This window comes from Schistocerca serialis, chromosome 3, assembly GCF_023864345.2.
Source record: "Schistocerca serialis cubense isolate TAMUIC-IGC-003099 chromosome 3, iqSchSeri2.2, whole genome shotgun sequence".
NCBI classification, from domain to species: Eukaryota; Metazoa; Arthropoda; class Insecta; order Orthoptera; family Acrididae; genus Schistocerca; species Schistocerca serialis.
Genome location: NC_064640.1, coordinates 64,217,448 through 64,243,159, shown reverse-complemented (window position 1 = coordinate 64,243,159; position 25,712 = coordinate 64,217,448). Strand labels below are relative to the sequence as shown.

The window sequence follows — 25,712 nt, the reverse complement described above, 5'->3', positions numbered from 1 at the left end:
CCAAAGGAAACAAGGTAGTAGGGGAAATCACTTTCGTAGAGATAGCCTATATGAGAAAACAACAGTCACAGTTCTAAGGAATTCTTAAAGCGCAAAGTTTTCCAGTGCTAAGTTCATCTGTTGTAGGTTTCGAGAACGTCTTACACTATCTGCACGCCTGCGGTACGGAATACATTTACCTCCAAATATTTGTGAAAATGGGTAAATTATTTTTATGCATTTATTCAAAATGTGTTAACAGATTTGTTTTTAATGTATCCACTGATTCAGTCTTTCTACTTCCGCGACACATCTGCCGAGACTAGCAGCAGAATACGTCTGCCAATGCCTCTGCCAATGAAGGAATTCAGACACAGGCATTTTTTTTTTTTTTTTCAGAAAGTGATATCTCTGCACCGTGTATACTCGAATTTTCCACCTTACCGCTAGAGAATTCCAGATTGGATGAACGAGTTGTACTTTGCATGACGTCACAGCTTAGGGAGGCAGCAACTTGGATATCTATGTCTTTGGGATACGGAATAGGAAGATGAAGACGTAAGGTTCAAATGGCTCTGAGCACTATGGGACTTAACATCTATGGTCATCAGTCCCCTAGAACCTAGAACTACTTAAACCTAACTAACCTAAGGACATCACACAACACCCAGTCATCACGAGGCAGAGAAAATCCCTGACCCCGCCGGGAATCGAACCCGGGAACCCGGGCGTGGGAAGCGAGAACGCTACCGGAAGACGTAAGGCAGACCAATTCAAGAGACGTTGCCGGAGGCTGTAAGTCGTCCGCTGTGAGCCGAAACAACCTTTCGGTTTGTATCTGTCGGCAGTGGTGCTGCCAGAAGGTCGCTGAAGTTTGCAAAGTCAGCAGAGGAGATATTTTTCGTGTTCAGCGAGTACAGCGAAATGACGTATAAAAGGTCGACAGAGTTTCCCATTTAGACATATGCGTAGCAGTATACCAGCGGCAAAATGCTACTACCGGAGCACAAAAAATGCTAATATGCTGCAGTTTTAAAAGACACTGACGGAAAAGTTGGGTACCAGCTGCCTCATTCTACCTTCCTGAGCATCTTCAAAATTTTTACAAAAATCTTGGGATGAGAACATACTCGCGCTCTTTTAACACGCAATTCAAATCTCACTCCCACAAGGTCCCCTAAGTCTAACTCGCCCACACCCACTAGTCAGCTGCCGTAAGTCCCTCATATCCATACACTCACACTTGCTCATTCTCATTCAGCCCAGATCATTGTCATTAACTCTTTGTGTGTCTCTAACTGTCACAGTCTCCTGTCTCGCCGCCACAGTATCCTTCGTTCTGTCCTACTACTCGTGTCTCCTCTCGTTCTAACTGTATCCCTCTTGCTCTCTCTTGCTGTTACTGTATAATTTCTTCCTTCCCACTGCTGCTGTCTCTTCTCACAGTCACTACCTCGCTCTTCCTCTTTGTCATTGTCATACACTTCGTCTTTCATTATCACAGTCGTTTCTTCCTCGCTCTGTTTGCGAGTTGAACAGGAAAGGAAATGACTAGTAGTGGTAAAGGGGATCCCCGCTACGCACCGCACGGAGGCTTGTGTGGTATGTAAATGTAGATGTAGATGTAGATCACATGTAGATGTAGATCATTGGATCGCCCCCTACTTCCACTTTCTACTTCTCTCTCACTGGCACTGTCTCCTCTACTCTTTTCCTAGCACTGTTCTGTCACTGTCAACTACTTTCCATTGCCACTGTGTCTCTCTCTCTCACTGCCACCGTCTCCTTCACTCTCTGTACCACAACCACTGCCCACTATCATCCAGTATTTATTACTTTTCTGTCTCTTTCCTGCTGTCACTGCCTCCTCTATCGACATAAAAAAGCATGCCAAGGTGCTGAGGAGGGTAGAATGAGGCAGCTCGTACTCCACTTTTGAGTCCGCCGTGCGGTTCTAGGCGCTACAGTCTGGAGCCGAGCGACCGCTACGGTGGCAGGTTCGAATCCTGCCTCGGGCATGGATGTGTGTGATATCCTTAGGTTAGTTAGGTTTAAGTAGTTCTAAGTTCTAGGCGACTGATGCCCTCCGAAGTTAAGTCGTATAGTGCTCAGAGCCATTTGAACCATTTGAACTTTTCAGTCCGAATCTTTTAAAACTGGAGCACTTCAGCGTTCCTCGGGCGCGATAGGAGCGTTTTTCCGCTGGTTCCCCTCTTGTCCCTGCTACAGCAGGGCATGTCACTCATATGAAAAGAACTTAATGGATCATTCAAAATTTTGATAGTTTACTTTTGTGAAATTGAAACTAATTTTACACTTCAGACCGGATGTTACGTGCAGAAAAATTTTGCATGTACTTCAGTACTACAACATGGGGTTCCCAAAACCCTTCTGATGATAACGGAGACACTTTACGGCAAATTTCATCGGGCTGCGTTATTTTATAAACTATGTTTCCACATCACACCGTAGGGTAACTTTGAATATCTGTATCTTGGAAACGGATAAAGATATAAAGAAAAAATTTAAGTTTGTTCGAGATGGGGTCTTAGGAAAATATCGTAAGAATTTCGGACTTTTTTCTGAGTATAGCAGTCTTGGAATCCGCAGTTCGGTTTTAGTGCCCAAAGCCCATGAACTACATGGTGCCTCCATAAGCCTCTTCAGACACGCCACAGATCACATCGAATTAAAAAAGAATCAATCGATTTTCTTCTATTGACTAAGCTGGAAGATGGTGTAATATCCAAATTTTGTCCCTGTGCAGTAGGATAGTTTCAGTACGACGATCATTCTGTTGGGTATACAAATAGTCCCTAGCTCAGGGCTCTCCAAAAAACTTGACCCTACCTTTGTATCACCAACAGAACCCGAGATCTGAGCCCCGGAAAAATCCCATTTTTATGCGCGGTTTTTTGGAGCATATTAGGTAGCGCATGCTGTTGCAGGCGTGCCGATTACGAAGCATGCAGTAAGCTGTACCAAGAAAGTACTCAATATATGAGCTGGAAGGGGGAGAGAACAGCAACTCATTTTAGTTTCGCGGTGACGACGAAATAGTTTTTAGATTTCACGACCAATGCTCGAGGCTGCGCATCATGCTGCTCAGTGCCCATCACATGTCCTCGTTTTTTGCTTTTGATACTAAACTGATATGTCTGTGTCTTTGGTGAAGAAGAATAGGCGTGCGGTTTACCAAGATTTTTTTATGGGGGAGAAGTGGCTATCCTTCCCTGTTCCTCGTCCCCTCGCTGAGCTGGAATTCAAGGGTACCAATTACAGACTAAAAACACACAAAATGCGACGAAGTGGCCTTTCACCATCATGTCTGCGCAAATTGGCCTTACAATCTTTTTTTATTTCAACGCAACTTCAATTTTTTTAAAGAAATGGATATTACTAATGCACAACTTAAATACGAAATATAAAGGACTGCGGGGCTCCCCTAAATAGGTATTTGTGCCGTATGAAGTCTAGTTTTAATAGCTGCAGTTGGCTGTCAGTTTCTTATTCAGTCTTTAGCTTCACTAATAGTATCACATTAGTTTTAGAGAGGAGCTGACTCAGTTTTGTTTTATTTAGCGCTGGAAACACGTTCTCTTCCCTACATTCTGTAAATGACTAATTTTCTTAGACACGGTAACAGGAACATTGTTATGTGCGGAAAATGTTGCGCTAACAAGAAGCTGTCCTTCAAGCACGGAGGACCACGTACTCCATCTGATCAGCGTTTGGTCCAACCACTAAATAACTTGAGACGATAATTGAGAACGCGGGCACGGAGCCGACAACTTTCCGCGAGGATCCGGTGACCGGTCGCCAGGTCCAAGCAGTATTCTCCTGGCGTCCAGGTTGCCACCATCGGCGAACGCTGTCTAGCCCATTATTTCAAATAGTTTACACTGTGAAGCAGCTGAGGCGATCTAGAGCAACGTAATATAAATTTTAAGTGTCCGACAACGAATGCAAATACAAGCACTAAACACGGTGTTACCAATTACGGAAGTCGTCAGTATCATTTTGTCGTGTTGGTAAGAGTAGACGATATAAAATAAGTTATCTTACGTTCGTCTAGTGCTAGGAGGAAATATGCATAAGTTTAGTCTGGTTTATATTAGCTGGTCCGAAGCTGCGATGTATTCGCGACAAGCACAATCACATAAAAGATGGTAAACATCTCTACAGCGTCTCTAATTATGTCAAAAATCTGATCTGAATTGCAGTTGGGGACAGTGTAAGGCATTTTTTTGAACGAGTGATTTTTTGCGCGTCCACGAAACAGCTTCAAACTTACGACATCGTACTTAAAAGACTATGGATTACAATGAAATACTTTTTTGTTGATTACCAAAACACCTCGCACTAGATCTTTTCTAAGTTGCGTATCGCGTACTATTTGACAAGCGTAAGCTTCGGTAAATAGCGTTACTCTTTTGCAGTTCTGTCAATATGTAACTTGTAACAAGTATGAAGTTTATATATCTCCTACGCGAATCACGTAATAATTCTGAAAGTCTCGTAGATCTCTGTAGTCTCTCTTAATACGTGAAAAATCTGTACTTAAATTTTAAATAGAGCCAGCGTTACGATTATCTGTAAATTAGCGAAATTTTCGTTGCCCTTTGCGCACTGAAGGTGACAACACAGTGACAAACTACTACTTTAGATTTGGTTACAATTTCAAGCAGGACTGACCTGTGTGGAGGCGCGTATGCTGCTGCACGTGGCTGAGCTGCTTGAAGCGGCGGTCACAGTAGGAGCACTTGTACGGCTTCTCTCCAGTGTGCACACGTATGTGCTGCACCAGCTGGTGGTTCGACGAGAACGACTTGAGGCACTGCTGGCATTGGTGCGGCTTCACCTCTGAGCGGTGCACCGCCTCGCGAGCCTGCATCTGCATCGCCGACTTGTGCATGAAGATCTGTGAGCACGCCCGAAGGTTAGGAACACCGCCGGGGGCGACAAAAACTTAGGTCTAGGGGCCCGGCCGGGACGCCGACTGGCGTGGCCTCCCGCTCGGGCTGGTCGCCGTGTCTCGCCGCTCGCCGCTAGTCTCTCGTCGCCGGCCGCAGCTCTAGCTAGCCACACGCCTCGCATCCGGACAGCAGAGAATAAAGCGCGCCACCGCCTCACTGTACCCACAAACGGGTTAGCCACCTCATTCGCTACCGTTTCCCGCCTCGGCGAGATAAAATTCCCAGTAAGTCGTCAAACCAGTATCCGTCTCACAATCCGACAATCTGAGGGTAACGGCTGAACGTGTTCAGCTGCAAAGTGTCGATATTCTCGTTGTTACTCTAGATGCTTCGGGAACCACCGAAGCTTCCAGTTTTCACTGTGTACTGTCCGTATGAGACGGCTGTGCTAGCTAAGTGTTTTCTTACTGCAACATCCTGAAAAAGACAAATTCGAGGGGAGAAACAGTGCACCGGACAGAGAATTGTTCGCGATCCACTACGAGAACAATCGAATAGCGTTTGCCCTTTGCAGTTCTAATCGATCTCGATTATTTGGCGGGTCAAACACACGCAGATGTTCTGAAGGCCAAAACCTTTTTGTACATCATAAGCTGTTTAATTTACTGGAACAAGTAGAACATTTCTTTCGACATTTATTTTGTAAAACAAATGTCGAAATCTATGTACAACCTGTGTCATTAAATTAAAAAGTAAAAACATATTTTCCAACACCATAAAAACATTGAGGCTGAACATCAGAATATGATGACATGTACATGCCTTGCAGAGAGCTGGAGCAGAAATAAAGACATGCACTAACCCGACGCTGGACAACTAACCACTTTTCTAAAACAACTGTATTAATATTTCACAATCCGTATCACAATTTATTATAAACTAAGTTCGAGACATTGAATCGATTAATTATAAAGTAAGTTCTATTTGGAGATTCATCGGAAGAATCCTAAGGAAATACAATCCGGAAACAAAGGAAGTAGGTTACAGTACGCATGTTCGCCCACTGCTTGAATACTGCTCACCAGTGTGGGATCCGTACCAGATAGGGTTGATAGAAGAGATAGAGAAGATCCAACGGAGAGCAGCGCGCTTCGTTACAGGATCATTTAGTAATCGCGAAAGCGTTACGGAGATGACAGATAAACTCCAGTGGAAGACTTTGCAGGAGAGACGCTCAGTAGCTCGGTACGGGCTTTTGTTGAAGTTTCGAGAACATACCTTCACCGAGGAGTCAAGCAGTATATTGCTCCCTCCGACGTATATCTCGCGAAGAGGCCATGAGGATAAAATCAGAGGGATTAGAGCCCACACAGAGGCATACCGACAATCCTTCTTTCCACGAACAATACGAGACTGGAATAGAAGGGAGAACCGATAGAGGTACTCAATGTACCCGCCGCCACACACCGTCAGGTGGCTTGCGGAGTATGGTTGTAGATGTAGATGTAGAAAATCTTATCAGTTGCCGGGGGAGACAAGTATTAAGTAAATAACAGAGAACAATTTTCAAGCTACCGAAGTGCAAATATGTTCGTACCCCGTTGTAGAACTACTAGACACCTGTCGAACCGTAGTTCAAATTTAGGTGTTATTTGAAAGAGAAGTTTTGAAAACCGACATTAACGTCTCGGAGAACCGCGTGTCAACCCACTTGTGCGTGAGGCTTCCAATACGACGACTGCAACCTACAGTTTATTTTAGTTTAGACGCGTGAAAATCATAGCACTGGCTACAGTTCTTGAAAGAGAAGGGAAAAATCGAAATCTGACACTGTCAAACTGGAAAAAAACTTTTTATTGAAAACTGTCTAGATGCTTCTGGATTTGTATGCAACAGTTAACCGGTTTCGACTCTTTATATAAAAACTAAATTAGTGTATTTTTATTTTTTATTTATCTTGCAATTTTAACTTTTATATTTAATGCTAACTTTGCGTTTTCTTTTTTCTGTATTTTTTAGTTCTGATCAGGACTCATAAGATCAAGCCTGGCAAACTTTTGTACGTCCATGCAATGCGATCAAATTAGTGAATAAAAAATGTTGAATATGGTCGATATGCTGCAAAAATGTGGGACCCAGAGGGCGTGGGATCTACTTTGTCAGCCATTGAGAAGGCATTAAAGTGTACCAGTGTCCAACACCAATTTAAGATGACACACCGATTGGTGTCATTATAGTAAGTATTCAGTAGAATAATAATAATGACAGGGAGGATAAGTTCCACACTGCCGAGATTGTCTAAGCGAAGCGAGATTACCAAACGATCAGAAAAAGTGTTCCAGCGTGGGTTAGGATGCCTTTTACAGCACTGGGAGAGAATGCTACTTAGCACCATCTACAAAAGAGGGTAAACATGACTTTATTACCAGAATGAGATTTTCACTCTGCAGCGGAGTGTGCGCTGATATGACACTTCCTGGCAGACTAAAACTGTGTGCCCGACCGAGACTCGAACTCGGGACCTTTGCCTTTCGCGGGCAAAGGCAAAGGTCCCGAGTTCGAGTCTCGGTCGGGCACACAGTTTTAATCTGCCAGGAAGTGTCATGACTTTATTATCCGGAAAAGTTCACGTTATTCGAAGGGCTGCGTGTAAACATCAAGCTTTTGCCAACTTTACATAGTCTATAATGATGCTGATGTAAGCTAAACGTTCGGAAATGGGTGTACTGTAGCGAGGGAGTCTTAAATTCACATGCACGCACGCACACACACACACACACACATATATATATATATATATATATATATATATATATATATATATATATATATATATATAAGTACACGCTTTTCCGGAACACGTCTAGAACGCCCACATCAAACACATTGTGCCTGTTTCTGTATGGCTGACTAGATACGACTAATTCTTGTCCGGTGCACTGGTGATCCAACGCGCAAAACATCAGGTCCCCGACAGCCTCAGACCTATATACAAAGACAAAAATAGTCTCAAAGCAAATATCGTAGTACATATTATTAATATTTAAAGTGTAAAACATTGCTAACAGAAGCACAGGCAAAAACTAAAATTTTCTAAATTACAGGGCTACTTAAATAAAACAAATTTGTGCAATATACATTAAAAGCAGCAAAATAGTGCAGCTAATAACAAAGGGAAAGAGAATGAATGCGCAAGTCACACTTGCTACTGTTAAAATTCAGAGATTTTAAGTTAAGAGACCAGCATATTACGCATAAATCTCCTGCATGGCCTGGATGTTAAGTCAATGAAATTTGATCTCATTAGGAGGATTACTACGGGTCGCTGTTCCCGCACACCGTTTGTGAATGATGAGGGAAAGAAGTGAAATGGCAGCAGTATGTATGTCTAGAGACGTAAATGATACGCCAGCAGTCCGTCATTCGGCTCTCCGTGTCACTCACGCATTCCACGCTGCCCCGCACTAGAATGAAATGCCTCCTACAAGCGTGGCGTCACTAATTGACGGACGGACCACAAGCTGAACGCGCTAAAGTGTTAAGTGATTCCTTCCGGCCGGTATAAAGAGATCAGTGGTCTGCCGCATACTTTACGGATTTAATCATACACGCCGCCGTTTCGCTTAATAATTACGCCAAATTACGAGTTTCTTAAATTACAGCGAAACGAAGGCGGGCGTCCCGGGTAGCGTGTTATTACGCGCGTGCGGCCGACCGGCAATTTTGACACTTTGTGTATCTTTTCATATGATAATCCGGTGACAGATGCAGCGTTACGCTCGACGCACGCAAACACGCCGCTCCCTGCGGCAAAAAAAGGACCTGCCGCACAATTCTTACGGCGAACCTGCGCATTCAGCGGCCGGACATCTCCGCTAATCCCAGCAAACTCGTCATCTCGTACTCTTTTCATTTAGCCGTTCAGCTGCAGTCCGTCTTTTGTTTTCCGGTTTTTTTTTCCTTTCCTTATCCTGGGAAACTCGTTATATCTCCACTGCTGCGTCCCAATATCGAGTGGAAAGTCTTTGCCTCACAGCCTCATAACTCAGCTCTTCACCTAATTGCGAGCATACTTCGGAAGTTTTTGATTTCTGCTCCAATGTAATATGTCCTCGACAAAGCCAGAGCACGGGAAAAATCGTGTGTTGATGTTAGCGCCGCCGGAGATGTGGGAGTACCGAGACGTCCCGCGACAACAATACGTATTTATATTGAAACGACACTGATCGTTTCTCAGTTATTTCATAAAAAAAATTAAAAAACACACCTCCGTATGAAGATGAATTTTATATACAGCATGTTCCAAAATAACACCGGCAAACTTCGAGACGATGTAGAAGATGTCTTGACGAACAAAATGAGGACAGGAACCCGTGTCCGGAAACGTACAGTGCGTCGAAGTTACAGGAGCCAGGTTCAAAATGGTTCAAATGGCTCTGAGCACTATGGGACTTAACTTCTAAGGTCATCAGTCCCCTAGAACTTAGAACTACTTAAACCTAACTAACCTAAGGACATCACACACATCCATGCCCGAGGCAGGATTCGAACCTGCGACCGTAGCGGTAGTTAGGTTTAAGTACTAAGTTCTAGGAGATTGATGACATCAGATGTTAAGTCTCATAGTGCTCAGAGCCATTTGAACCATTTGATTTTGAACGATTTTCACGTATAACATTCGCCTCTTTCGTTTTCGAACCAGGGTCACTTAAATCAGACTGATACATTTATCCTTCCCCATCATCCCTGTAAGTCTGTAACATCATCACGGAACTACCCTGTATGTGCAAATACATCGGGCGCTGGCACTTATAACTTCGACACTTTGTACCATCGTTGGATGGCCTGTTCGGACACGGGTTTCTATCCTCATTTTGTTCCTCAAAACACTCTCTCGAAGTTCGTCGATGTAAGTTCGAAGCACTCTGTATATTGCAGAAATATTGTATTAATGTAATGCACTTAACTAACACCAATACGATACATAGAAGAAATTTCTCCTCCAGGTCGTCTTTTTTAAGGTGTCAGACTGAAAAAAGTTCTTGTAGTACTTTTTGGATTTACGGACACTCCGCACTTCCACTTGCCTACTAAACCATTCAATCTTAATCTCGAAGAGAAAGCTGATGTGTACTTGGAATAGTGGCTGAAACCAGCAGTGAGCATACCCGAAATTTGATGGCTCTACGGGATGTAATCACCAGTGAGTGGCTTCAGTTGCATATGACATACAGAAGAAACTTGTCGACTCTGTCCCTTGTGGAACTGAGGCTGTTTGGAGGCGATGTTATGCGATATTAGCACCATGTCCCCTTGGGATGTCTAATTTTTGTCAGTATGTTTAGGTTTCAGAGCGAATAGGCTACAATGGGTAAATCTTTCAGCACAAAGAGTGAAGATATAAAATACGGTACAGACAGAGGGGTTGGGTTGGGTTGTTTGGGGAAGGAGACCAAACAGCGAGTTCATCGGTCTCATCGCCTTAGGGAAGGACGGGCAAGGAAGTCGGCCGTGCCCTTTCAAAGGAACCATCCCGGCATTTGCCTGGAGCGATTTAGGGAAATCACGGAAAACCTAAATCAGGATGGCCTAACGCGAGAGGTACAGACAGAAATACATTATAGTAATATCATTAATAGTATTTGATTCTTCTCCCTTCCCTCTCTCTGTTTTCCCAGACACTCCTTTGCATATTAAAAAGCACCGAAATTCCGGCATCTGGGAAGCCGGACTCTACGTCTGATAAGCTACGGAAGAGCAGGTATTCAGTAATGGAGAACATATTTGCATCGTGTACGTGAGGAGCGGGCTTTGAATCCTCGTGCAGCTATCCAAGTATGCGTTTTTCGTTGTTTCCCTAAAGCATTTATGGTGAAAGTGGGAAGGGTTCCTTTGAATACGAGATGGTGCATTTGGTTCGGTGTTCCCGTCCAGTCACAGCTGGGCAGAAGGGCGGCCGCCTGCCGCTGCTTGAGGTGTACGGCAGGTCCCGGCGAGGTGTCGCGACCGCTTTTTCTCCCGGCCTGCTCACTCCACTTGTCCCAACAACTTCATTACCACAGACGCCGTTCGCCTACAAAATGCACCTCATCACTTCAGCCGTACCGATATATCCGAGCCCCTGCTGCCTTCCACACAGGAGAGCGGCGAGTGCTGATACGTGAGACAAACGCCAGTCCAATGACTCTATGTAATTCGCAGAGATTGGCAACTGATTGGCCTTATAATTATCAAAAGCAGAGATGAACGGGCATACAATCTGTGAAGGCCCTCTGTCTCCACATGGATAATGAGGTGAGGTGGGACCAGTCCCTGGTTGGACCAGAAAGCTCAGTCTGCTTGCTTTGCACTTAGAAATCTATCTCACTGTATTGACCTGCAAACGGGAAATAGTTTCCACACTTTCATTCAATCCTTCCCTACGGCGAAATGTTCTTGGAGCATTTAGCGAGGATCAGAAAGTAGTTATTCCAGGTAGTTTTGCGTGGCGATTATTATGTGATGTTGAAGCCTTTCCAGTGTCATTGGGAGTCTTCCAACTATGTGCCAATCCATTTACTCCACAGCGTCATTTCTGATTAATAATAGGGGCGAATTTAGGAGGAGCTGTGAACAGCAATAATAGAAGGAAGTGAGCACCGTGGCGTATCTGAATGAGTTGAATATTAAATGAAGCATGAAAAATTTACAGAAATGCTATCAAATATTCTAGACAAACACAATGTAACGGCGGACTTACCGTGAACTCAAAATTAGTTAAACAAACGTAAACAGGACGCAAAAACTGCACTAAACGAGATAGTTTATCACTAACCTTAATAGAAACGAATAGCTGTCAAACGTAAGGTATGTTCCGGTTGTCCAAGTGTTTCATTGAGCGGTCTACGTCGACAAACAATATTTAGGCGATTTTTTGTTAACGATACAAAGCAACTGATATAAAAGTTTTCTGAGTACGGTACGGTGTCACAGTGTAAAAACTAAAGTGGAGAAAAGTCATCATGACGCGGTACCATACCCAGAAAACTTTTATGTCAGCTGACTCTGGCCACGGAAGCCTACACAGCTATAAAATACATAAAGAAAATAATCTCTGTCGACAATACTGGTACGCACGTTCGTACTGATTCACAGCTGACGACAGTGGAGCAGAGTACGGAAATAAATCTCTTGTGCCAGTCCGTAATGTGTAAAATATGGTTTGAAAAATTACTGTAATTACGGAGAATTTATTCTTAATACGCTCGAAAGTATGTCAGTGATGTATTATTTCCAGTGCTTTAAAGATACTACACAATTATGCGAAAATAATCCTAAACTGAGTTCTTATTTTCAATTCAAAACGGCTAACTTTCCGAAAAAATTGGCAGTGAGGTGTGGGGTCCATGAGAGCTTGTTTGTGTGCCACGTGGATACATCGACTGTGCTTGCGTGGAAGAGCGGAAGCAGGCTGAGTGGAGATCCTACCACTATGCGTGGGATTAGCGGCGGTAGCGGCCAAGCAAAGGCGCTGATTATAACGCCCTCCCTCGCTCTTCCCGATTTTCAGCTCAAGTCAACCCTCCGTACTCGGAGTGATATTCTGTAATAGTAATTAGAATTTTGAAGATTCTTAAAGGACTCATTCCATCTTAATTTGAATATTTCCCGCAGCCTGAAGGCGATTTGAGAGAGCTGAAGTCGCCGGTCCCACTCGAGAAATCGGAGAGCAATTAGAGGAGCAAAAAGTGCCCGACCAGCCTCCCAATAATATCGATGCTCTCTTCCGTTACCAATGTGAGAAAACTTTATCCTGTGAGGTTCGCTCGGTGGCCACTGTCTGCTATAATGAGGCTTGTCCACAATGTTTACTTTCCACGAAAAACGCGAAACAACAAAGAGGAAAGCTGGAAGAGATTCTGGGGGTTTTTGAGTGAGTGTTAGGAGACTACACCGCGTAGTAATTTATTTGGTTCCCCTGAATATCGACAACGCTATTACAGTTACGATACTTACGAGTATGCACTTTTTATCATTTGCCACGATCCATTTCGGTTTCCTTAGTTTGTAACTTATATTTGGTACTAAATTACTTTGTTATCAGATACGAAGGTTCGAGTCCTCCCTTGGGCATGGGTGTGTGTGTTACCTTTAGTGTAAGTTAGTTTAAGTTAGATTAAGTAGTGTGTAAGCCTAGGGACCGATGACCTTAGCAGTTTGGTCCCAAAGAACTTACCACAAATTTCCAATTTTTTGTTATCAGATATAAAATTCCGTACGCCTTAAATCAGTGTATCGTATCAACTGTAAGGCAGTAGACTGTATATAATGTCAAAACAGTCCATGGAAGTACTGTCGGTTATCGTTATCCAACGGGCACAATATCGGGGCGAAAAATTGTTCGTTAGCGCAGCTGATGATGACCACAAGGTTTCTTCCCGAAATACTGTGCCCGTTGAACACCGGAAACCACAGCACACCTGTGGACTTTTCAGTCAGAAAGATTTATCGGGCGAAGTTAACGAAACACAGTATATGCAACGTTCCTACGTGCTAGCTTTCAGTCTATTGTCATCAAACTGGACGAGATGGAGCAGTGCCGAAGACACTACAGTTGCATTTGCTAGAACTGTACTGCGGGTTGCTTCCATAGGACCCAGATTTCGTTAACCATTATCCTCCAGTCTCAGTTTTTGCTTCGACTCTAATGATTTCAAAGTCGATTGGACGTAACACCACAAAGAGTTGCAGTCAAAGTGAAGTGCGTCCGCATGCATACTGGTGTGGTCTATTCATCCAAATATCGTAGAATTAAAATTTGTCTCGGTCACGTTATATATTACAAATTTGTGCAACGTTTTTGCGGCGTCATATTCCACGACCAACATTTTATAGTTTTATGTCGAAACACCGTTAATATAATGCAGCAAGCAATGTAGACTGAAGTTCGATTTCATTACATGTCTCTGACATTTGCAGATATAGAGAATCTCTCGGTTTTACAAATGGCCTAACTACGATCATTGTTTTGACTTTGGAACACGGAACATCATTGTTATCAGCGCCTTGTGAATAAATAGAACGTACTGAGAACAACAGCATAGGAGTTCCTTATATCAGTCATCTTACAAGTCGTAAATTGTCTGCAGAATGTAAACAATAGAGGAAAAGAAGCGTAGTACATGACACGAGGACGATTCAAAGAACATCACAGATATGGCATAACGCTAATTGCTCTCAGTTTACACGACCGTCGGCTAATGAAGTGAACTGACCGCGCTTGTCGTACTTACAATAAACACAGTAAACACTAGTAGCCGTTTTCTATTTGTCACGTGTGCGCATCAATAGAAACAGATTCACGACCTACTTGTTGACAAGCAAGTTGTCTTAGGTCAGTATTCCCGTATCGTCCCGGTTTTTAGGTTCTGCTTCTTGCATAAGGCACATGTCACAGAAAGAATATCGGCCAAAGATCAAGGTCTGATTGCTCAATAAACGAGCACCGCTTTAGGATGAGCTGCTTGTCTGGTAGATACATGAGCAATTTTTTAGTATTGTGGATATCTTGAGTACAGGTCAGGAGTGTCACAGATATCATCAGCTGACGTAAGGCATATACTCGCCCTTCAGTCTCCACTAAAGTGACTCCCCACCCCCGACTCCACCTTAAGTGATGCATACTTACAAGCTGAGAACTGTTGACTGTTGGACTCATTTCTTTTTTAATGAACTGATACTTACAGAGCTGGAAGACTGGCAGATTTACTGGAAAACGTTAAATATTATGTCAAGCTTCCCATTGTGTTATCGACAGCATCTGCTTGTGCTCTCGAGGAGCTACAAGATTAACAGCTCGAGGAGGTAAGGTGACGACACTATCTTTAGCGATGAAGCATTCGCATTTGGAAAGCTAGTGCCTCTGTCCGCTGCGAAAGCATCTGGCTCCTTTATATCGCTGCGTTAACACAAATTATTGTTTCCTCACAAATGAAAAAGAAAATTCGGTCCCAGGGTGTCGAAATATCGTACTGTGAACTGAAGACAGTCTATACCTGTATGTGTCTGGTGCATCATTAGCTGAAGTCTTTCCCTAACAGAGTCCACGGTTGAAACCCGAATTAGCCTCAGAACTTTGTCCTGGTGCTTAACGCCGGAGACACGTGTTTGGGCAAATTCCAAGTTACGGTAAGTATCCTAAAGTATCTGTGAATCCAGCTCCTGTAACTGAAGGAAGATTAGTGTGTAACACAAGCCAGAAAAGAGCAAGGGCGGCTAAGGAAATCGACCGTGCCCTTTTGAAAGATAAAACAGAGTGGATAGGTTTAGGGAAACCACTCCCGTAAGTGAGTCAGAGGAAAGCAGGGAAGTATCTGCTTGCAAATGCAGGATGTTATTCGAGATAGATGTGATTATGGAGGAAACGTAACTGCTGTAACTCGCACGCAGAAAGGAAGATTATAGCACAAACTCTCGTCGATGGTTATTAGAGGCGGAGTACGTATTCCTGTTTAGGAAATCATCGGGTGACTCAGGGCAACTGCGCAAAACCTAAACCTCTAAAATACGCCTGTCTAGCACTACAATGATGACACATTTTAGAAAATTTTACTGTTTCATACCAGTCCCGGTTTCAAGCATTTTGTTCATCCTTAGGTAACTTCATTGCATTTACGGAAGTAAGTGTTAATCATCTGATAGAGTTTCGGAGGTTGAACGTCCATCATGTTGTCAATTAGTAAGACATGTAAGTACTGAATACGACTTCTGGGTAACTTGTGGTATTGTCTCCAGAGGTCACAGGGTGCTTTTCCTGCCATGTTTACATCACACGCAACCTAAATACCTCTCGTTTTTATATCACATATATCCTTAAGTTCTGTGTTGAGAGCTCCGCGGAGTGGCCGCGCGGTTTCAGGCGCCATGTCACGGATTGCGCGGCCCCTCTCGCCGTAGGTTCGAGTCCTCCCTCGGGTGTGTGTGTTGTTCTTAGCATAAGTTAGTTTAAGTAGTGTGTAAGTCTAGGGGCCGATGACCTCAGCAGTTCGGTCCCTTAGCAATTCACACACACAGACTCCTGTGTTGAGAGGAATTACGAATTTATGTGATCCAAACACAGCAGGAAAAGAAGCCTGTGATCACTGGACATAGTAACACAGATTACCCAAAAGTCGTATACACTACACCTACACTTCTTTCTAACTGACATAAATCCATCTGATGATGGATGCTTAAACCTCCGAAACACGAACTGGAACAAAAAATAATTAAAAAATTGTGACTGGTTACAACAAACTTGCACTTTCAACTAATATTCATAACAGTCACTGTGAAACCCAACCTAAAAAGTTCGCATTTAAATTTTAATCAGTTGCTGAATGTCTGGATTACCACGGTGGCCTGCAGGACGTATAGCTGGAATCTTCCTTGCTTCCTTCGTGTTCGAATGCGAGACAACAAAACTGATTGATTCGCGGTAAGCCTCTATAGGCTGATACATAGCGGAAACAGCTACTCTGTCCGTTCGATAAGAAACTGTGTATCTCTGAGCTGGGACGACGATGTCGACAACTGACGCCGGCCAGCTAACGTTGCGGAACAGACACTGTCGCCGCAAAACAAAAACATCGAATTCGACAGACACGCTGCTCGGGTACGTCTGAGACTGCGGATGAGATTTTACGAGCTGATCGGATAAGCATTTTCTTTTTCTCCTGCTGGAGATGTGGCACGTGGAACACGAGCAGCAGATAGCAGGCGCGGCCCTCCATAATTACTGCAGTACACGGCCGTTATCGCAATCACGGAGAAAATAAGCGGACGACAATATTTCGGCGCGGCGGCGGCCGTATTTTAGCGGAGAGATTTCCTTCCTGCCGTAACTCAGGGTGCGCTCCGCTTTCTTCGTCTGCGCAATCTGTCAGCGCAGCTTAGCGCGTGGCCCGCTGCAGCTCGGCGCATTCGCAACAATAATGCGACCACCTGCACAGCAGTGGCGCACACATGCCGGCCAGCCTCGTCTGCTTTTGTAGCACAGTCCAGATTCCCTGCTGTACCGCTATCTCTAAATGGGCTTCTCCTGCCACTCGCTGCGAGACCTACTTCTAACAAGGAAAACGTATATTATCATTAAAAATCTTGCGGTAGATGCATAAATGGTAGAGAAGCTCAGTTCGCTGTGTTCGTTCGTGAGATCCAGAGCTCTGTAGACACCGGCGCCTCACTTGATGCCGTGTTCCCTTTCTTCAACAAGGCGTTTGATACAGCTCCATACTGTCGTTTAGTGGACAGAGGCGATGTTAGCGAGTTTCGGACCAGATTGGCGAATTGATTCAGGACGTCCTTGCTAATAAAGTTCGGCACTTTGCTCTTAACAGAATAAAAGCGACAGATGTACATGTGATTACAGGACTACTCCAAAGAAGTGCTTACAGTTTGTATAAACGATCTAGTGTATGACATCGGAAGCTACTTGAGGCTGTTCGCAGACGATGCAGTTGTCTATAGGAAGGTAACAATGCCAGAAAACTGTAGAGAATTGCAGGGAGATCTGGAGGGAACTGGCGATTGACATACCGCTCATTGACAGACGAAAAAATCCACTACTGTAGGATTTTGCTATTGGAAACAAGTTACTAGAAGCTTAACTGGCGTAAAACACTGATGCGTAACCATCCGCCGTGGCCTAAAATAGAATGGCCACATAAAACAAACTGTAGGACACTCAGATTCCAGTCTGAGATTCATTGGAAAAATCTTAACGAAAAGTAATTTATCCAAGAAAGAATTGAATTACAAAACACTTGTTCGACCGATTCTTGAGAACTGCTCGTTCTGGGGTCCGCGCCAGGTTGGATTAACAGAAGAGGTGGCTAAGATCCAACGAAGAGCGGCATGTTTCGTCAGGTGGTCTTTCAGTCGGTGCGAGAGCGCTACGGAGACGCACTGGAACCAAAGTCTCTCAGATAGGCAAAAATTGCGTCCTAGCAGGAACTCAGAAGTGAGCAGTTTAGAGTTGATTCATACAACAGGAATGGTTGCTCGTGGTCGTTTAAATCATCACCTGACTTTCCTGCACTATGTTCCAGTGGCAGACTCTACAAGAGAGGCGTTCTGCATCATGTAGACTGTGTACTGGGAAAGAGAATATGTTCCGGGAAGAGTGGCCGAGCGGCTCTAGGCGCTTCAGTCTGGAACCGCGTGACCGCTACGGTCGCAGGTTCGAAGAAATTGTATAAACTGTAGCTCATGAGGAGGTTTGTCGACAATCTTTCTTCTCACGCGACATTCGCGAGTGGAACAGGGAAGGAAGACAAGATACGGTGCCAGAAGTATGTTCCGCCATTCACCGTATGGTGCCTCGCAAGGTATAGATATGGACATACTTCATGAGCTGCATGTTTACTCCGCTAAAGAGTTGGAAACAATAATCTACGTGTACTCACCAACTCCTGTCCGCAAAAAAACTATAGCCAAAACGTAAAGAACCTCAGCTTAGGAAACTTACATACTTTTTACTTTCACATCTTTCGTACTTCTTCTCAGTTTGCAGGCTTCAGTTGTAGTTGCATGAAGCACAACGGAGCGTGACGAAGTTGAAGCTCTAATTGAACAAGTATATGAAAGGGAGTCACCCGTGATGTACTGAAAGAATGCATCCCAGGTGAAACGATTTAGTGAAACCACGGAGAATATAGTGGAGGAAGGGCGGGTGATGATTTATACGTCCACGAGCAACCATTCCTGTTGTATGAATCAACTCGAGACTGTTCACTTCTGAGTTCCTGCTAGGATGCAATTTTTGCGTATCTGAAAGACTTTGGTTCCAGTGCTGTTTTCCAGAAGGCTACCCTTCACCCCGTTTCCCACAGTTCCTCGCATATCTTTCACCACACTCTGTTTCTCTCAGTCACATTTTCCGTCGGCACTATAACAGCTGTAGCGAAAAACTGACAGTTATAGTAGCAAAGAATCTGCGACACGATTGCTCAAACGAACGGCGAATCCCTCGAACACGGGCACAGTCGAAACGAAGTGAAAAACTGTTCTTCAATGGGAGTTGCAATTTAGCAAAAAGTAGCCTTGCTAAAGACGGCGTGGAGAATACAAGGCACGGAGCATCGTATCGCAGATGGTCGCCGGGCTTCATACAGTCGGTCGTTACTACGGCTGTCTTTCATGTTTTATTTTCCACATTTATACGGCGCGCTACCTCCTCCCAGGACACAATTCTGTAAACCGATTCCGGTAATGACTCGATCCTTTTCAATAGGGCGCCATTTTCGTATTCAAAGGAGACATTGTTGGATTTGTATACAATGTAGTAGAGTTGTAGCCGCTCTGGCGCTGAGCCACCTGCTTCCTGTCCCAAAGGCGAGGTCTCAGCGCGCGTTAGCACTGCATTGTCGCCGTCTTCGACACGCAGCCAACAGGGCTGGAGCATGGTACTTCCTAGAAAGCAGCAGTCCCTATATGGCAGAGTCACTTACGTGTTGAGACTATTTTTTTCTTATTTTCCACGGTTAAATGCCGACAGAGGCCTGTCACAGCGTTGACTAAGGTCCACAGAGACAAAGCGCTGTCTCCGTTGGGCAAGCTGTTGTTGTTGTGGTCTTCAGTCCTGAGACTGGTTTGATGCAGCTCTCCATGCTACTCTATCCTGTGCAAGCTTCTTCATCTCCCAGTACCTACTGCAACCTACATCCTCCTGAATCTGCTTAGTGTATTCATCTCTTGGCCTCCCTCTACGATTTTTACCCTCCACGCTGCCCTCCAATGCTAAATTTGTGATCCCTTGATGCCTCAAAACATGTCCTACCAACCGATCCCTTCTTCTAGTCAAGTTGTGCCACAAACTTCTCTTCTCCCCAGTCCTATTCAATACCTCCTCATTAGTTACGTGATCTACCCACCTTATCCTCAGCATTCTTCTGTAGCACCACATTTCGAAAGCTTCTATTCTCTTCTTGTCCAAACTAGTTATCGTCCATGTTTCACTTCCATACATCTATGGGCAAGCATCTAGACGAAAATCAGCAGCTGACCTTGTTCCAGCAATCATTCCGACATTTCATATACGTGAAGGAGGTTTGATCACCACTCCGCTCGAGTACGGATGTAGTGGTTATGCTACAACGCACCCCGCTTGGTAAATATCAGTACAATTGGCGGCAGCTGAACACGACCAAATTTCTATTGAGACCTGTAACCTTCGTTAGTATTGATCGGGATGTAGAAATTACTTAAAAAGCAAATTAATCAATCTTTGACCTCACTGTTCTAAAGACATTCTGCGAACCAAGACTTGTTGACTGCATCGGCAGCTATACACCAAGCCTCGAGCTCACACAGCTTTGAAACAAGACAGTGATGTTGTTTTCGTGAGAGTGCTGTTGCACGATGGGCCGAAGAGGCATCGTTTTGGAAGGCAGAGGATGAAAAACATCTGTCTTTACAGGACAGTGAAAATACCTGCACGACAGTGCAAATATCGACGGTGTATGATGCGTATTCTGCTTGTATTGAAGCTTGTTCCAGACAGTCACAGTACTTACTGTTGGTAACAGTTTTTATTTTTTTGTAAGGTCTTACGGGACCAAATTGGTAACAGTAATACCTACTTTAGTCTTCACCCTCAAGTTTACTTTTAGTACTGATCGGTCCTACCTCAGGTTTTGTTTTCCCTGCAGCATTAGTTGTAAGTTAATAGTGATACACAGAAATATGGACAGGCTTACTGATCCACAAGATGCAAAAATTGGAGATGCAAAAGTACTGTGATGCCCTTGCCGTCTCTGAGGAAACAGCTCAACGTAGCCACTCTCCCAGCGCATTCAGAAACCCATAAACGACGTGCATATCGGCCATCTCCTCAAAAGTAAACCGGTCCATACTGTTAACGTACAACTAACACTGCAGGGAAAAAGCAAACCCTACGAAGAACCGAGTAGTACTGAACGAAAGCTTGCGGGTGAAGAGAACAGTGGACATTACTGTTGTCAACAACAGGTAGCGTGAGTGAATGGAATAAGTTTGTTTCCAAACAAGATACACTGTGCATAATATCAACATTTGTTCTGTTGGGCAGATATTTTCGGTGTAACACAAATACAAACATAAATCGGGGGTAAGAAATGGTTCAAATGGTTCAAATGGCTCTGAGCACTATGGGACTCAACTGCTGAGGTCATTAGTCCCCTAGAACTTAGAACGAATTAAACCTAACTAACCTAAGGACATCACAAACATCCATGCCCGAGGCAGGATTCGAACCTGCGACCGTAGCGGTCTTGCGGTTCCAGACTGCAGCGCCTTTAACCGCACGGCCACTTCGGCCGGCCGGGGGGTAAGAAATCAAACGAAATGCAATTACTCTGTAGCTAGCCACCAGGGACCTCAAATCTCATCTACGGTAAAACTCAGAACATATTCCTGAACAACTTACGAAATTTTAGTGGTGGTGGTACGTTTCTATGGGACTAAACTGCTGAGGTCATCGGTCCCTAAGCTTACGCACTACTTAATCTAACTTAAAGTAACTTGCGCTAAGGACAACACACACACCCATGTCCGAGGGAGGACTCGAACCTCCGACAGGGGGAGACGAAATTTTGTCTGTGGAATTCAGGTTCATCCTGTAAAATTCGGACGGTAAAATAAAAGAGATTATGGAGTCAGTTTTCAACAAAATGTTGCTGCCTGCTCCAAGTAGAACAATAATGGCGGACAGAAAAGATTAGACGAACAAATAATGTCAAATAATCCCGGAACGTGACAGAAGACAGAGACATAGAGAATGGTTGTCGATGACAATAGTGACGACGTCGCTTACCTCACGGTAGTAAAGGAGGCGAGTCCTCGCTTTCCGAATAAACGGCCGGAGAGCTAACTGACTTGGCCAGCTTCAGTGCGAAAGCGTTGAGCCTAATCCGCATTAACCAAAGCACTTGCCTGGCGATGATACCTTTCTTAGTAAGCACGAGCTGTGTGCGTGGACGCATTGTCGCTATGCACCTCCGTTGCTGAATAAGGCGTCCAAGACAATGGCGAAATTCATTCGTAAACATATTTACTGTGAATTCTTCTCTGGTGTATGCACCTCATTCAGGTAACTCGATCCTACCCGCATCGTTGCCACTGAAACTCTCTTCGAGAAGAGCGTATTATTTTGCAAAGAAGTCTGATTTTCTTAATTTCGTTAGTCGAAATCGATGTTTTTGGAAAGCCTGCAGCTCTGTCATTCGTGATTTAAATAATGAAAAACTGCACCATCTACTTACTTTTTTAATGGTTAGCACACCTGGTTTCGAGGATTTATTCTCATTTTCAAGTGTGTTTTTTAACATAATTTTTTTTCAATATGTTCACGACAGTCAGTCCACGTATTTCGCGGTGCTTGCGCTTCATTCCATTAACTATTAAATAATGTTAGAAACATTATTTCTGCTAAAGATATTTGTTAAGAATACTGGCATTATTATGAGGGTGAAACACTATCAAAATTCTGGCCTTTTTTGGTGCTCTAGGCTGAACAAGGAAACCGAGGTCTGTCTTTCCATTAGGTAAACATCAATTAGTTCCCATCTAATAAGCAAGCTGAGATAGCGGTTCATCTCTGGTGACCTGGCTGTCGACGCGAAGATAAGCATAAAAAATTCTCTTGACTTGAAGAAATGATTCTTTACCAACCTCAAATATAAACTGACGTAAGTCCGACGTAGTTCAAGCAGAAGCGAAACTGTTGTATCCTCATGATTACAAAACTTCATGTATCCATTTTTTTCTCTGATACAGAGAAAAAGTGGGATTTTTTGGCACATGACATTGGACAGAATTAGTTGTGGTACAAACCAGTTTTCATTCTTAATCACCAGTCAATGAAGCAATGGCCGGACTGGAAATCTGATTCTCAGAGGCAGATTGCACGAAACCAGCTGATTCATCAGATAACTTCAGTCTTTTGTACTATTATGGAAACTACAGTCATCTAAAATACGTTTTCTTTCGATTTGACAACTTGCAAGTAAATCACTATAGAAGAATTTTACACGGTTAAGAGCAGAAAAAAGCCAACACTCAGAAATATCGATACGAATAGTAAGTAGAAATAGTGAAAATGAAGATGGAGACGACGGTAGAAAAGGAGGAGGCCACATAAGAGAAGGAGAAACAGGTAATGGAGGAAACATCCAACTATTCTCTACTTCTGAAAACATTTGTTGTGTTGCATGCCACATGAGACCAAATCTAGACAAAACTCCTACAACCGCAAGGATTTACGGTGTAGATGAGTGCAAAAACGTGTCTCGTTCACTGAATGTCAACTGTTTACAAACAAGCACACGGAATGTGTAGTTCTGGGCGCCATCGCGTCCGAATGACCGAAAAAGTTTTCTTACGCTGCTCACAGCGACGAATTTAAATAAAATAACATGTTTATTAACTAATTATCCAAACTAAGAAAACAAATGTCAATGAATCGTACTGTTACTGCGAAATGTGTTCGTAAATGTAATTATCTCACAAAACCTAATGAGGTTTCTAAGCGCGTATACTACTACTATATGCTGTGTAAAAGTTCGATAAGCAAATACTTCTCAGTGTAGTGCCTATTTATAATCCATGAAAATTATCTCCGATTGCTCTTAGCCACTGAGAAAGTTATATATCTCTCCAACAAAAGGGAAAAAAAAACGTGAAATGTGAAGATAAGCTACTGCAGAGAAAAAGGAAAGAATTGCTGTGATTGTACAATGTCAGAGGAGACATTAGCCTGACCGTTTTAAAATGAATAGCCTCGCTTTAAAAGGTTCGCTCCCAAGTGGCATATTATTTAAGGTAGTGTGAAAATTCTCTTCAGAGAAAGCGGGTGATAAGAGCGAGGGGAAAAAAGGAATTGGAAGGGAGGGGATGAAATAAATTCCTTTGATATTGGAGTGTTCGGCGTGGCGTCCAGCAGAAGCCGTCGTAGGGCTTGCTTACTGCTGTCCTTAACGAGTGTCCCAGAAATGGCTCCGGGAAATGTCTGAGAAAGAAATTAAAAAGAATCTGCCCTCTCATCTCGAATAAAAAGGAATTTAATGAAGTGGAGGTATTTTACTGTGCCTTATGTTCGGGAAGGGGAAACGATTGGCTGCAAAGATTTCAAAATTCAAAAGGTCTCGCCATTTTTGCAACAAGTATTCATACCCTCGAGAAAGATATTTTTACAGTTGCGTGCGCAGATTTTTTTGCGGTCGAGTATAATCTTCTATAGTCTAGCAGTATTTCCCTTCAATGTGCGACTTTTCTGTCCAGCGGATCTTGTCCAGGAAAATGTATACAGAATAAATTCCATAATCGATTATTTAGAAAGTTGTACGACCCCTGGCAGCCGGAAAGGGCAGTTAAAATTGCATGTGCCTCGTAAAAAATTAAAGACGCCGTTGACTATTAGTCAATTCGTCCTCTGAAAGTTCATGGGTCAACTTCTTTATGTAATTCGCGTAGTGAAATATCAAAACCGAAGAAGTTCTAAGATACTGTGGCACTGGTGACTCGAATTTATTTACACCGATTAAATAAAAGAATAGCTGCAGATGGAAATGTACTACATGGCAGAAAAAGAGGTAATGATTTTGGATATGGATTTTTATTTTCTAATTTTATTGATTTTTGCCGAAGTGATAGATTTGGACTCGGTTTTTCTTGGCCACTGACGAAATTCGTGCGCATCTTCGAGTAGAATGATCAAACATGTGCTTTCGGTGTTTTACCTTCTCTTGCCCTTGAAAAACCCTTTTCGCACGATCACGACGCTGTTCTAGTCGAGTTTCGCACATAAATAGTCAAAAAAAAGTATACACTATCTGATCAAAAGTATCCGGACATCCCCAACAACGTATGTTTTTCATATTAGATGCATTGTGCTGCCACCTACTGCCAGGTACTCCACATCAGCGACCTCAGTAGTCATTACATAACGTGAGAGAACAGAATGGGGTGCTCCGCGGAACTCACGGACTTCGAACGTGGCCAGGTGATTGGGCGTCACTTGTGTCATACGTCTGTACGCGAGATTTCCACACTCCTAAATATCCCTAGGTCCACTCTTTCCGATGTGATAGTGAAGTGGAAACGTGAAGGGACACTTACAGCACAAAAGCGTACAGGCCGACCTCGTCTGTTGACTGACAGACACCGCCGACAGTTGAAGAGGGTCGTAATGTGTAATAGGCAGACATCTATCCAGACCATGACGAATGACGGCACAGAATGTGGCGATCCGACTGCAGAGGGTGGGTATAGCAAGTGCCCGGTGAACGTTATCTGCCAGCATGGGTAGTGCCAACAGTAAAATTCGGAGGCCGTGGTGTTATGGTGTTGTGTTTTTCATGGAAGGGGCTTGTACCCCTTGTTCTTTTGCGTGACATTATCACAGCACAGGCCTACGTTGATGTTTTAAGCACCTTCTTGCTTCCAGCTGTTGAAGAGCAATTCGGGGATGGCGATTGCATCTTTCAACACGATCGAGCTCCTGTTCATAATGCACGGCCTGTGGCGGAGTGGTTACACGACAATAACATCCCTGTAATGGACTGGCCTGCAGACTCCTGACCTGAATCCTACAGAACACTTTTGGGATGTTTTGGAACGCCGACTTCGTGCCAGCCCTCACCGACCAACATCGATACCTCTCCTCAGTGTAGCACTCCGTGAAGAATGGGCTGCCATTCTCCAAAAAACCTTCCAGCAACTGATTGAACGTATGCCGGCGAAAGTGGAAGCCGTCATCAAGGGTAAGGGTGGGCCAACGCCATATTGAATTCTAGCATTACAGATGGAGGGCCCCACGAACTT

General features: G+C 43.8%; 1 protein-coding gene across 1 annotated transcript in view; it reads right to left on the bottom strand.

The window, feature by feature from the left end:
• The window catches only part of LOC126469711 (uncharacterized), a 555,905-nt gene that overhangs the window by 193,687 nt on the left and 336,506 nt on the right, over positions 1–25,712 (bottom strand). The window contains exon 7 of the mRNA XM_050096897.1: positions 4,675–4,900. Within this exon, the coding sequence (XP_049952854.1) occupies positions 4,675–4,900 (226 nt within the window). The remainder of the gene's footprint in view (positions 1–4,674; positions 4,901–25,712) is intronic.